General features: G+C 34.1%; 1 protein-coding gene across 4 annotated transcripts in view; it reads right to left on the bottom strand.

The window, feature by feature from the left end:
* The window catches only part of LOC118190517 (uncharacterized), a 309,842-nt gene that overhangs the window by 63,797 nt on the left and 231,785 nt on the right, over positions 1-14,260 (bottom strand). For all 4 annotated transcript variants that reach the window (XM_085821045.1, XM_085821046.1, XM_085821047.1 and 1 more), the window contains 2 exons: positions 13,477-13,605; positions 3,538-3,659 (listed from right to left, as the gene is read on the bottom strand). In XM_085821045.1, coding sequence (XP_085677171.1) covers positions 3,538-3,659; positions 13,477-13,605 — 251 coding nt within the window. The remainder of the gene's footprint in view (positions 1-3,537; positions 3,660-13,476; positions 13,606-14,260) is intronic.

Genomic DNA, 14,260 nt, shown 5'->3' on the forward strand with positions numbered 1-14,260 from the left:
GACGTCTCAGCAACTTCAGTCACAAAGCACTCACATGTTTCGTGACATATGCTCCTGAATATCTTCGGTTTACGCAAAGTCCTTCTGCGCTGGCTCATCAGTGGCCGAGGTGTTAAAGACTACTAAATACTGGTAGTATTCTCCGCTTACGAACCAAGTTAACGGACTGGCTGAGTGGTTGGTTGATTTTCGCGGGTTTTCCCCATTTGTAATGTGATTCTTTAGAAATTCCTCCTTGAAGGAATCGTTCCTCTTAGGCATGTACTTATCCATATTCAAATAACCAGCTAACATTCCGGTATTATTTCCCGCAGGTACTGAGTGACTGTTATTGATTTTCACCATTTTATTGGCCCCTCTTATTTGGCCCTTAGTATGTTTGACTAGATATTTTGAGAAAATCTTTCTTATAGAACCCCAGTTCCAATCGTTAAAAGTTATTCCAATCGATTGTTGTATGGTTATAAATATCTAATTGTTTTAAATATTGTTATAAATATCTAATTGGTCAATAGTGAATAAAATGCAATGCCGTCTTAAAAAGGATTTTTAATCCATGAAACCAATTTACTTCGAGAATTCTCTTCTTTTTTTAAAGACTTTTTACTTGTACAGTGTTAAATAATTTCGGTCCAAAGTTTACTTTTTCGATTATTTTCATAAAGAATAACAGAATTCCCTTCTTTTGGAAGAACAGCGTTTGTTTTTTCAGTCGGTGGAAAACTAAAAATAGTTAACATGTTTGTACAGACATTTCATTTTCCGGAAGAAGAAATACGAAGATTCAGCCATACCCTCAGCACGCTTCTAACCATGACCATCAAACTGCTAACTGGATGTGCTAACACGCAAGGTTAAATGAAATAATTCTATATATTCTCCTCCGGTGAAAAGATGATTGGGAAAAGGTATGCGACCCAGTCGAACACAAGAAAGTATTTATGTATACGTTTACCATGGTTCGAACCACGGATTTTATAATTGCTAATTCGAAATGCTACCATTTACCCAGCAAAAGCACTCACAGGGTAATATGATAATTCTTTATATATTTATGAATAACATACATTGTTTAAAAAAAGCATATGTGGTGTTATTTTACTGAAGAACAACCACACAAAAAAGGTAATGCAGAAAACAGCCATACGTGAAGAAAATACGTGCAGACAGATGAAGCTTGTTATATTAGAGGCTATTATTTTTACAGATGAAATGTAAACTTAAAAAAAAAAAAAAAAAAAAAAAAAAAAAAAAAAAAAAAAAAAATCGTAAAATATCACTATAAGGAAGAAATGAAACACTAGAAGCTAACACAAGAGAAGAAAACAAAAGGACAAATACCAGAATTTTAGATATAGAGGTCATAAAATTTACCACTGTGAGCGATTTACAGCGATTGCCACAAAGATCTTCAAGTACTTAATTTTTGCTGATTTTCTTTATCGCATATCTCGGATTAAAGCCCGTTTAGTTCCAGTTGATGGCGATGAATTGAGTGAAATAAGTGATAGGAATTTCTTTGTTTACCAGTAAATGTAAAAAACTTATAACATTACACATATGTTACTACAATCTAGTAAACAGTAAGGCTCTTAATATTTTATCATTTGTGTGTCCGCCAGGGAGACAGTTTAATTTCCTACAAACAGCTTTTCCTTTACGCTTACGATTTGGCCATCTGTTTGAGCAAGAAGCTTAGTTTTAAAGCCTATACGCCAGCTTTCGACAAGTCGTTCTTTCCAAGATTAATTGCATCTGTCACTTGATTTAAACTGAAAGAATGCGATTAAGGAGAAACTTCCCAAACGTAAATATCTTTATTTCTTAAATTATAATTATTTACAAAGCAGCTTGATAACAATACAACACTTACTTTAAAATTTTATTTATTGCTTTGAAGATAAGTAAGTCATTTTAATTTTAATATTGAATTTAAATAATTCGTACGAGATTTTATTTTCGATTAAATAACTATTTTAAAATTTATTTCTTCTAATCTAGACTCTCTTAAATTATTTCAGAACTTAGATCATTCAATTTTATTGAAAAATGCAAAATGGAACAGAATAACCTGCACTTTTTATAATTTTTTTAGCTTATCTTCACGAATCTCACATTAATTAAAACTTTCATTAATTAATTTGTTCACAAAAATATTATTCAGTGTCTCAGAAGCAGATGACACTATTTTAAAAGCAATGGAAAAGTGGTCTTCTCTTTTTGGTTCTTTTATGTCTTTATTTTACAGCTTATGCATCTCTTTGTTTTACAGTACTACACATTTATTAAAGGTGAGAAAAAATGGACAGAAACTTAGCGGCCTTTCTCGCTCCCTTAAATGGTTAATTCACTTCTAGGATAGCAGTGGAATATGATCAATCCAGGCGCATTGACAACAAACAAAAAATAGTCATTCCCGCTCTGAAAAAAAAATATTAAAGACCTCTGTTTCTAGGTCATATTAGAAAAATAAATACATTCAATAAAAAGTTCTGTAAAAAAATAAAGGGACAAAAAGTTCATTTTTCAAATAAGAAGTTCCTATAAAGATTAGTAGAAACACGTTAAATGAGAAATCTTTCCAGATGAAATATTCTATGCGAAAAAACTTAACATTGTTGAAATGAAAAAATTTAGGCCTTTAATAAAATAAACTTTTTGATCGACAAAACTTCTTAAAGAGTTTTACTACGTGCTAAACGCATAAAATTTTCCCCATGTGCAACGTGTTTTCCCCCATGTATAACGTGGATACAAGTCTGTTTTCCTTAAGAAGTCCTCGAAGGAGCATCCCCCTTTCTCTGTAATGCTTAATGGCGGAGCATGTAATAAATAAATAAAAAAACACAAAAGAATGTAATAAGTATTCATAATATTCTACGGAATGACGTCTTCTCCCACTTTCTTTTCTTTTATATTATTATATTTATTATTGTATTTTATTTTTGTATAACGAAAGCCAGACACAGAACTGTATTTATGTATCGAGCTTTACTTGGATAGATTTCCTACACTGGCAATAATGATGACTTCAAAGAAAAATTTGTTTTAGTCAAATTATGAAAAAGATTTATCTACTGATACGTTTTACCTATATTTGCGGAATTATTTTCATTATTCAGTACATTCAATAACGAGGGGGAAAACTCTGCGGCTTTACACCGCTTTAGTATAATAATCATGCATGTCTTAAGTCCCGAACGTACCGGGTAATCGAACTTTTGCTGTATTCTTCTGGAATGCGAAATTTCTTGGGCACTGGAATATGTATAATGCAGTGGCAGATGATTACATAGAAAAACAATATTTAAGTCCTTTCATAGTGTTTCATAAAAGTTTAGTTGACAAACATCTGTTTATATCCCTTCTTATAAGAATGTTAAGTATTTTAGATAAGTTATTTCTCAAAAGCCATTGCTTTTCCCCTGGACGCTTTGCTCCAGCAGAAGTCAACGACTCGAAATCCCTGACAAGGACAGCATGTCCAAACAGTTAAATACCCCAGGGAGAAGGAAAGGATGGATAAATGAGGATCACCTTGGCCAGCTGTTCGGGTGGCACCGCAGTCTCTTGCTGCAGAGGGATGACTGGAATGATGTATCGACCGGCAGTCTCAGCAACTCTGGAATCCCTTAGACTCGAGCTCATGTCCACCATTCCTGTGGGGAATAGAAAAGAGAGATGGTTAAAGACACCTCATTTCTCAGGTGACTGGTTGGAAGGATTATAGATGTCACAAAATTACGACACCCAATAAGCAGTTGAAATTTTGCGGAGGTAGAGTCAATTTCCGATTTACAAAGGAAAGTCCACGATTAATTCCAAATCTCAGTTTAGAGGATATTTAAGAAAATCAGAAGAAAGTGGAATGCTATAATTAGCATAAAAATATTATTGGCCTGCACTTTCAAGCAGTTTAACCCCAAGAATAAGTTTATTTGGTTACATAAATTACTGCAGTGTTCAAAAGAAAACAGAACACATTGGAAAAAATGGAACAATAAACATCATTAGAAAGAAAGATAGAAAAAAAAAACTAAACTATAAATGGTACAAGTTTTCTTTTTCACTTTACATTTCATAGGATATATATATATATATATATATATATATAGGTCTTTTATCGTTTGTTCTCATGTAACGTAAAAAATACGTAAATCAAAATTCTAATTTTAATTTGCAATAATTTTCCTGCCTCTGTTTTAATTTTGCTGTTTCTCTTTTCTCGAATCTGTTTAAACTGAATTTGAAAATTAAAAATTAATTAATGTCATACGATCTTACCTAATGCCATTGATGCAGGCATTTACATAAACCCTTTAGTCAATCAAGGTAAATCAAACTGATTTTGGAAACACTAATTTACTTCTGTCCCAGGCTTTCTTCCTGAATGCATTGTATTGCTGCTCTTGCTTAAGACGATGCCGCTTACCCTGCGGTAGTGAAGGTAAATCAAACTGACCTAGCCAATCAAGGTAAATAAGACTGAGACTCCTTTTGGAAACTCTAGCTATTTTACTTCTGTCCCAGGCTTTCGTTTTAAATGCATCGTATTGATGCTCTTGCTTTCTTCCTGTTAAGATGATGCCGCTTATTAGTTATTTTTCATCAACCCTATTGTGATTAAATATAGAATAGGCAAAAAAGTTATCATTATGGGCACTTAGTAGATTCGGACGCGCAGACGGGTGCGCAGATGGACTCGAAATCTACTGGAGTTTCTCTGCATAGGTTCGAATTCTGTTCGACTACAAAATATATGATGATTTAGATGGAGAAGATTTAGGTTCTTTTAGTCGCAGCCGATGTTGTAAATTGTGATGGCGTCTAGATGTGTAGATATAGTTACCGTCAAATGTTAACTGCCCTGCCGATTTAACACATTTCATTTGTCGACAGCACAATCCTTGAAAAGCACATTGGGCATATAATCTGTGTTCCCATCTTGATCACATCTTTGTCTATTTGATAGACTATGATAATATGGTTTAATAAAGAGAGGATTAAGCGGCAGCATCATAACAGGAAGCAACCAGAAGCAGGAATGCTGTACATTCAATAAGAAAGCCTGGGAAAAGTTATGAATCCCCAAACTAGTTTCAGTTTGATTCACTGTGACTGGCTAAAGCGTTTATGTAAGCATCTGTATCAGCAGTGCTATGTGAGATCATATGACACATTAATTTGAAATTGACGCAGTTCAGAAAGATTTATTATTAGGAGTTACTATTTTTAGGACAGAAAGAGGAAACAGCTGAGAATTAAAGGACTATTGCAAATTAAACTTCGAATTTTCATTTATATACTTTTTATTTTACGTATATATTTAGAATAATATTTTGAAGAGAACTTGAACAATGACAATGAGTTCAAATTTGGCTTTAAAAATATGGTTATAACATTTTTATTTTTACTGTAAAATGTATTACATATATAAGCATTACGTAATTTTAAATACGTAAACATGTTTAAAATTACGTAATGCTGTGGATAAGAACAATTACCAAACATTGTCTGCTATCACTGCTACCATCCCATGCCATTTTGTTCATTTGTACTGAAATATAACAACAAAATACGCTTTTGATTTTTAAAATAATAGTGCTTTTAATTGGTAAAAAAGTACGAAGAAAGCACTAAATATGAACGCGTACTTTGAAGCATTAAATTCATGTATAACAATTCATATTACAGTCACAATATTCGTATTATAAACAAGGAAGCAATTCCACTGCAGGAGGAAAGGCAAAATTCGTGCGGCAGTTACGGGATAAGTAATGAAAATCCGCGAAACTTCTGCAGCCTGAGATTTACACTTTCATTTTCGAGAAAGATTTCGAGGTCAAGCTTTTATTAGTCCAAAGGGATTTGAATCCCGAAGGACTATTAGTTTCGTTTTGGCATTTTGCGTCGGACAAATGTCGGTTCACTTTTCAAACTGTTGCCATAAAATGTTAGAGTCCTGCATTATATTTGAAGAAATTAAATAATGAAAATCTGCGTAAATGTATGTATATTTCTCACATTGTCATAAAATAACGGTACATAGAGTCATCGAATTTTGAATAACGTAATCCTCCAACGAATATGAGCATGTGGAAGACCAAATTTGAAATTTGAAATTTGTTTTATGATCGATTTCCTATTTTTTAAAACTTTGACGAATTTTGATTAACAAACTCAAGGATTTCAAAGCGAGCAATGGCAACGTTGTGCAGAAAAAACATTTTTATCTCCAGCGCGTGAGTCTCTGTATCGGAAATTCTAAAGATATGCTCGTTTTAAAACTATTTTGCGATATTGCTGTTGCACTGGATCTTATGGTTTAAGTGCGAGGAACATGATATTTAATAAAGAAAGGTAACACACAAAATGTTAAAAAACGCCCCTTTGGACGCAATTTAAAATCTGAAACATTTCAGATTTTTTTTTTTTTAATTAAATTTTTGGAGGCAAAGATATCTACCAAAAGTGAAATAATAACGCAAATAACTGAACTAATCCATAACTGAATGAATATACGCATAATGTTAACAGTAATTTTAAGTGAGATTTACATTTATAAACCAATTAAATTCTGAAAATTATTATTTCAGACAAAAATAGTGAAAGTTTGACCTTGTAATAAGTAACCAAAGAATTTTCTATCTTTTTATACTATCACTGTTACATATAATAAATAAACCTGATGAATTTAGCATGGAATCTTTGCTTGAAATTTGCGCAAATTTTTATGAATGTCCTTCTTTGTCAACTTATTTAATCCATTAAGCAACATAATTTTGATTCTTTAATTCCTTTTATCCCATATTTTCAATACAACCTTTAAATTTTAAAACAAACACAGATCATGAAAAAAATCTCCATAAAAGTATAGATAATTAAAATGATTTTTCTTTTAGATTCATATTTATTAAGATATGAAGCTTTGATTAAAACACAACTGTTATGCACAAAGCATATTAAATTAAGTGATTCTGAATTAATATTCTAATAATGGCATCAAGTGTGACGTATTTAATAATTTTCATTTATTTATTTATTTCTGTTTCAACCAGCTTTCGCTTTCTTCATGCTCGGGCTACTATCATACCATTTAGTAACTGGGATACATATTTACCAATAAGTTATTTGCTATATTTAGAAACAAATATTCCTCACGAAAGACATTAAATTTTATCCGATGGATCATGGCGTTGCAACTTTAATTAATCTTTTTTTAATTGCCAGCATTATTTAGAAATAAAACATAAGAAGACAGTTTTAAAAACTAGGTAGATAATAGGGTATCTTTATCAAACAATTAGGGAACAGACGGTTGTGTTTTAACTCTTATCACGCATTAAAGGAGATTTTATTGTTATTTATAAAGTTTATTTGGTAACTACGCATAAACGTGTTGTTGTTGCTGCTTATGCTCACTTGTCTCACAAAGTCAGCCCAAGCCCACGAAATATCTCGTGGCAAGGAGCGCTAGAATATGCCTGCCGTTGGAAGCAGCCTTGAACACCATTCAGATGACAGTGCGATTTAGCTCAGTTCCGCCCATAATGTAGATGGAGAGCAGCCCGGGGGGACGGGTCCGAGGGTCTCCCATCCCTCTCCCCTTCCACCGGACCACATGTGAGGACTTTCGGCTCACCGCATATTTAAAGTGCCGCCATGCCGCACTGACACTATGCATTTACAATCATCCATGCCTTCTCTGAGATTCGAACCCGGGCACTTCGGCACCGCAGTCAGCGACGCTAACCACTATACTGGTTGGGGGGGGGGCGCATAAACGTAAAATGCTGTTGAAGGTTTATAAAATACTTTTTTTTACCGAAACAATTATAAATGAAATCTTCAGCATGAAAAATGAACGAAAGGTGAACTCTTTAGCATACTGCAATTGAATATCCTTATTTCCCGCATTTATTACTTAACATTAATATTTTTACTATTAATTAAAAAGCACAATATTGTAAAGTTAAAGCTACATTGAGATTCAACTCAAGACAATTTTCGCTTTTGGTCAATTAACTGTAGAACTGATGGACAGATTTTACTGAATTGTACGGATGTAGGGTGATATACCATACAACAGCCACTGATGTATACATGCATGATCGTATGTAAGGCTTATCAGCTGAAAAAGGTCTAAAAGGAGGATAAGGGATCTTGCAGAATCAAGAGAAAAGGAGGCTAAACGGGAGTATGGTCTTCTTTAATAATTTTACAACACAAGGGGGTATCTCGCAACGGGACTTTATGGCGGACATGAAGCAATTTATTAACCCTGTTCCAGTCATTCTCATTTCTGCAGCAACGCTAGTTTCAAGTCCTGAAGGGCTTTCGGAAGGAAAAGACGAGTTGCTATTGCATTTCCCAAAGCGTTCCAGACTTGTCCGACAGGAGGCTGGCCATTCGTTCCGGATAATATCCTGACTTTTCAGAAAATCACTCCCCCCCCACCATGTAGATGAGCATTGTCATTTATAAAACTGAACTGCAGCTTAAAATGACGAACACAGCGCTCTAATAAAATCTCTTCCATATATCTTACGGCAATTACAGAACATCTGTCAGAGGCATGGAGGTCTGTGCGCCCGTCCAGCATGATGTCTGCTTAAACCATCAAATTTCCGCTGCCAGACAGGTCCTTTTCTCGAATGGAGGAGGACAGAAAGCGGATTCCTGATTTTTTACAAAACAAGGTTAAGCCGCAGATCAGTGGTTAGGCTGAATGCGGAATCATCTGGGAAGAGCAGATCTCCTACTGATGCTTGGTCCAAAGTTAACGTTCCGTGCACCATGCTAAATGAGCTAGCTCTCTTGTACGCAGAAATAAGTGAGACGCAAACAGTTAGCTTCTTGAAAACAAATGAAGTATACATGTCTGCTGTATATATCAGCCTGTGCTCATTTGAATGTTTTGGCATATCTAACATTCTCGAAACAATTACAGAAATGCATATTAGAAGGTCCTCGTCACTTTCAACGAAAATGCCATACACCAGGTTTTTTTTTTCATGTTATCCAAAAAGAAGTGATTCAAAAATGTTTCCGGTGATTTTGCAAGTCGGAGAACAGATCACCAAGCCCGATTTATAGATGCTCAAATATCATGTTTAAGTGATGACGAATGCATGAAAACAGGTTTCCAAACCTGCACTGCTATTATGGTTTCGGTCTGTCTTGGTGAAACCTATATCTCTCAGAAGTTTCCATACGCTTAGTTAAACCACCCTACATATAAACAGAATTCTGAAGGCATTATTGGAGAAGTCAAACAATAAGAATCAGAGTAATATTTATAAATTTTGCAGAACTAATTTCGATGATTTAACTACAGAACCATTTTCCTTAGCTGCCTAAGTGAAAATGCTTCTGTAGTTAAACCATTGTCCAGCTAAATTTACAAATATTATGCTGATTATTGTTGTTTGACTCAATAATCATTATTCGACGAGCTGTTTTAACCTAAATTATTCTGGAGGCATTTTGAACTTTCTAATTCTTCTAAGGTATCCTTTGCAAAAATACTAATGTTAACTTTATGCGTTGAAATTTCAAATGCCACTATATATTTGCATGACAATAAAAGATATTTCATATTTTGTCATTTACTTTCTATTGTTTTACAGAATTTCATTCCCTCTTTTGAAAAGCCTTGTATTCAAATAATTTTTATTAAAAGCCTAACAAGTTCTCAATGTGAACTGAAAATTTAATTTTGGAATAGGTCAGTATCTAGGCACATAGCTACATTTCGCACAATTAAAAAAAAAATCATATTTTTACGATGTTTCTCGAAGACACATTTTCATTCGGAAAAGGAACGTTTGGGAAAAAAACAATCCTTTTCCTTTTAGTCAAATTGATTTTTTTCCTGCCTTCTCATAAGCAACAAATTGTACACGAACTTGAAAAATGCTTCCTAAAGTATTCAACGCTTAGTATATCAAGATGCAAAGGGTATTTACATATCAAATTATGCGTCGAGCAAGAGGGTCATGCTGCCAGACAGACGTTGAATTATTGAAAGATTAAAAAAATTACTGTCATGGACTTTTACCTCTCAATCTACATGAGTATTTACAAAATACTTTTTTTATTTAAGGCATTTTAGAATGAAAGGTTAAATTAACTAACTCTAAAACTTGTTTAAACTTCCGCAGACGTTACGTCTTTGAATTTAACTAGAAGTTCAGAGTTCTGAAAACACAGACAACATATATAAAGTCTTAGAAATACTCCGCTGACATAGATACAACAAAACAAATAACTTTAATAGCTAGACAATTCAGCTATTCTTTCCAATTCAAATTTGAGGTTAGAAATTAAAAATTAAGCAAGAATGCCTAAGACAGGGGTTCTCAGACAGGAGGAAAATCCCCCCCCCAGAGGGAATTACATAGATTCAGGAGAATGTGGTCAGCCACTAGCTGTTAAGTGTTTGCTTTTAGTTTATAAATATAAAAAACTACTTTTATTCAAGTTGTGGAATTTAACATTTTCTATTGTTTTTGTTTAATTTATAAAACACATTAGAAAATTATCAAAAAATTAATAAATGTATATGTGTATTTTTAAAGTTTTGGAAGGGAGGGACAGAATGATCTAACAATGGTGAAATTGGTGCATGGGGCAAAAAATATTGAGAACCATTGGGCTAAGATAATTCACATATAAACAGGTTTTTAAGAATAAAGCTGGTTTATATTCAAATTCTGGAATCATATCGTCAGAGGTGATGCCACAGAAAATAAACAATAAAAACAAAAGTTCAGGAATTTATTTCAAAATTTTAATAGCGTGCAAGATCGTTACAGCTGCTCAAGTTATGTCTTTTCATCTTACAAACAACGAAATGAACGATAGGAATATTAAAATGACATTAAGCAAGGTAGAAGGAATATTCGCAGAGCTGATGGAAAAACTTTGTCTAAGGAGTCTGGTCAGAGTTCGATATTATTCCGACAGTAAAACGGCTGTAGAAAAAATGGTGGTAGATACAAAAAACAATCCCCAGAGTTCAACACTTGATGGTCTCACAAGAAGGAGCCATCGCCTTTCAGCCGAATAGGAACTATGTTCAGAAGTCATGGTTTACAACGATCAAACAATCGCATAGATTACTTTCCCAATATAAAATCGTATAGAACGTTCCTTTATCATCCATTTTTAGCTGTCTTTACTTACAGTGGTAGCACTTGACTTGGCAACATCACAATGGAATAAGAAGGTCGGTTTACAGAAGAAAGTTGAGGCTCAGTAACGATTCTGGATGTTCAAGAAGCAGTAATCCAATTAATATTTTATAATCGCATTCCCACGAGCTTCTTCGATGAGTAGCATCATCAGAACAATTATGAAATGCCAGCGATAAGGCTACATGTTTACCCAGCTTTTAAACGACAAGGTGTAAATATATATCTGCATGATCATAACACCCCCATCAACAACAAGCTGACTGTATACATGGATAGTTCATGTATGGAAGACAAAGTTGGCAGCGCACTAGTTTTTGACCACGGACAAGAAATCTTACACCTATGATGGTCCAGACTAAACGAGAACAACAGGACGTTTCAGGCAGAAACTGTAGCTATTTACAGAGTTACTCTTCATCACTCAATCAAACCCACAAGATATCATCATACACACAGGCAGCACATTGCATTGGTAGTTCTATATACACTGAATATTATTACACATTCCCACTAGTTACGCAAATCCAGAGAGGTTTACGGAGGTATAAACATCATAACAGTATGCTCTCCTGAGCACATACTGGGCTGAGTGACGATGAAATCGCTAACATATTAGCCAAGAAGGCAGCATCAGTAAATATTCATTATCTACAACCAGCACTTTGGCCGCGCTCTTTCTTGAAGAAACAACTGAAACGTAAGGTACAGATCAAATGGGAAAAAGAAAATGTGAACAAATCCGCCGCAGATACTACCACATCACGTACATAGATGACAAATACAACATTTCTTCCCCACACAGTCAACAAGATTTGTTACAAGACACAATTCTTCACTATTTTTAATAGACACGGCATAAGCAACATCGAATCTTGTGTTTGTGAAAAAATGGTATCCAAGACCATTATCTTACCATCTGTCCAATTACGAGAAAAATCCGTCTTAAAATACAAAATAACAGTTTTCTGGTAAAACAATGTCATCCGGTGGCAAGGATCACTCGAATTATAATCTGGTAATTATCACTATAACAGCTACCGAACTATACCTTGTTACTTAATTATTTTTTAAACAGAAACTGTGCCTAGAGTCAGAATTGAATATTCACTCAGTTTGTTTCTATAATGTGCACCATTGTAAAGTGTATGTCATGCTGTTGTAAAGTATTTTGAGTGTCTGAAATTATGAAATAATTACGTAAATTATATAATTTTGTTCTGAGCTCCAACGACAAAAATATCTTAAAATATTATTTAATGAATCTCCTATAGCAAGACTTGGTGGGACACGAGACCTAACCTCGTAAGATATTAAGTTTTACTAACGTTTATTTTATTTTAAAACTTTGCTATCCTCTCTTCTTTTCCATTTCCGGCTAGAATAAGCGCGGGTAGATTTGTTTATGCTAATGAGGTGGCAAACTGTATAGGTATTTAAGATGTGGCTTTTAGCCAAGAGAAGAGAGAGACTACTTGCTGCTTTACCACGCGCTTGCTATTCAGTCAGTTCATGTCTGTTAGACAATAAGAGCTGGTCTCTGTATCCCGAATTGCGACAGCGATTGTAGGCTGTGGAAAATAAGGGTAAAGTTAACCCTTCTTATTTGTGTCGCTTGTCCTACACACACACATGAGTAAGTTTGAGTAAGCTCCCTGCTCCCATTAAGGATTAGTAAATGTTTCCAAAGGCAATTAGAAGGAACAGCAGTCCTGACAACCTTTTGGTAGAATAATGATGTCTCCGCCTCCTGTCAACTGTCCACGAAATTACTTCGCAAATATAAGCGAGAGGGGCCTCGCGTTTATGGATGGTAATGCGATCTTGTAGATATTATCCGTACTAGCAGAAATACTCACGAACAATTCAGACCGGCGTGTTTTAAGTTTCCCTACGAATTAGGAGATAAGTTTCATGGCGTAATGATTTTCATCATTCTTTTTTTTCTTTTTTTTTTCTTCTTATTTTCTATAGTTTTAAAGAAGCAGAAAAGGTGAAAGAATAAATTCATTTCAACTCTTGGGAAAATAATAAAATCTTACAACCTAACCAAATCACCCAACAAAAAACGCTTTCGTGAACACCTTAAGACGTACGCTTTCCCACCTAGTAACTCTACTAACATAAGACAAAATATTTTAATGGAATATCAATGAGCATTAAAGCTTCCGTATTTTAACTACAACAACGTGGTTATTAGAGTGTTTTATTGCTAAATAATGTTGTAATGTAATAATAAAATTTTCTCGAAATAGATGAAACATTTTGAGACAAAACTTACCTATGATTGTTGATGAATTATCTTGCAAGCTATCACACATCAGAGAACCCGATTTCATCACAGGGAACAGTTCCGTCATGTAACGCTTAGCGAGTTCTTTGTGTCCACAAGAATCATACACTTGCAAACCTACAGAATAAAGACAAACTTAAAAAACGCGTAATATTATGTGCAGAAACAAAAAAGCAAGACAAGAGTGCAAAACCTAACAATGAAAAGCTAACCATTTACCAATCAATATTTTAAAGCAATTTAAAAATTTATGCGAACTACAATTATCGCATTTATAAATTTTAGTTACTTTCTTCTGAAATTAAAGTACGAAGCTTGAGAAATATCACGAAATACTTCTTTATGGTACATTTGATAGAATTCGAATACTGCGCGAACAGTTTCGAAGAAAACTTATAACTGTCTTCATCATGACATTAAAACGTATAATTTAGATTCAGATAACAACAACAAAAAGAACGTAGCAGAAAAATGGCAACAGCACCAGATTAAATGAAGTAGATTGAAGGATTACGTGGAACGTAGGCAGACCTTGACAGATTTCAGTACCTCAAAAGAGATCACGACGCATCCAAATAAAGATAGGGGCAGAAATATGACGGCTAAGGGCGAACTAAATTAACAACAATTCGTGAAAATCATACGTGGAAGGCACGGAAAATCTGGGATATTTCCAGAACAAGTAATAATGAAAGAGCCAAGAAATGTGGTAATCAATTCAGATAAAACAAAATGTAGAATAATCATACCTGGAACTTGGAATACCTTTAAG

The sequence above is a fragment of the Stegodyphus dumicola genome, chromosome 7 (assembly GCF_044657685.1).
Source record: "Stegodyphus dumicola isolate Sdum_Otavi_A_Nest chromosome 7, ASM4465768v1".
Classification (NCBI taxonomy): domain Eukaryota; kingdom Metazoa; phylum Arthropoda; class Arachnida; order Araneae; family Eresidae; genus Stegodyphus; species Stegodyphus dumicola.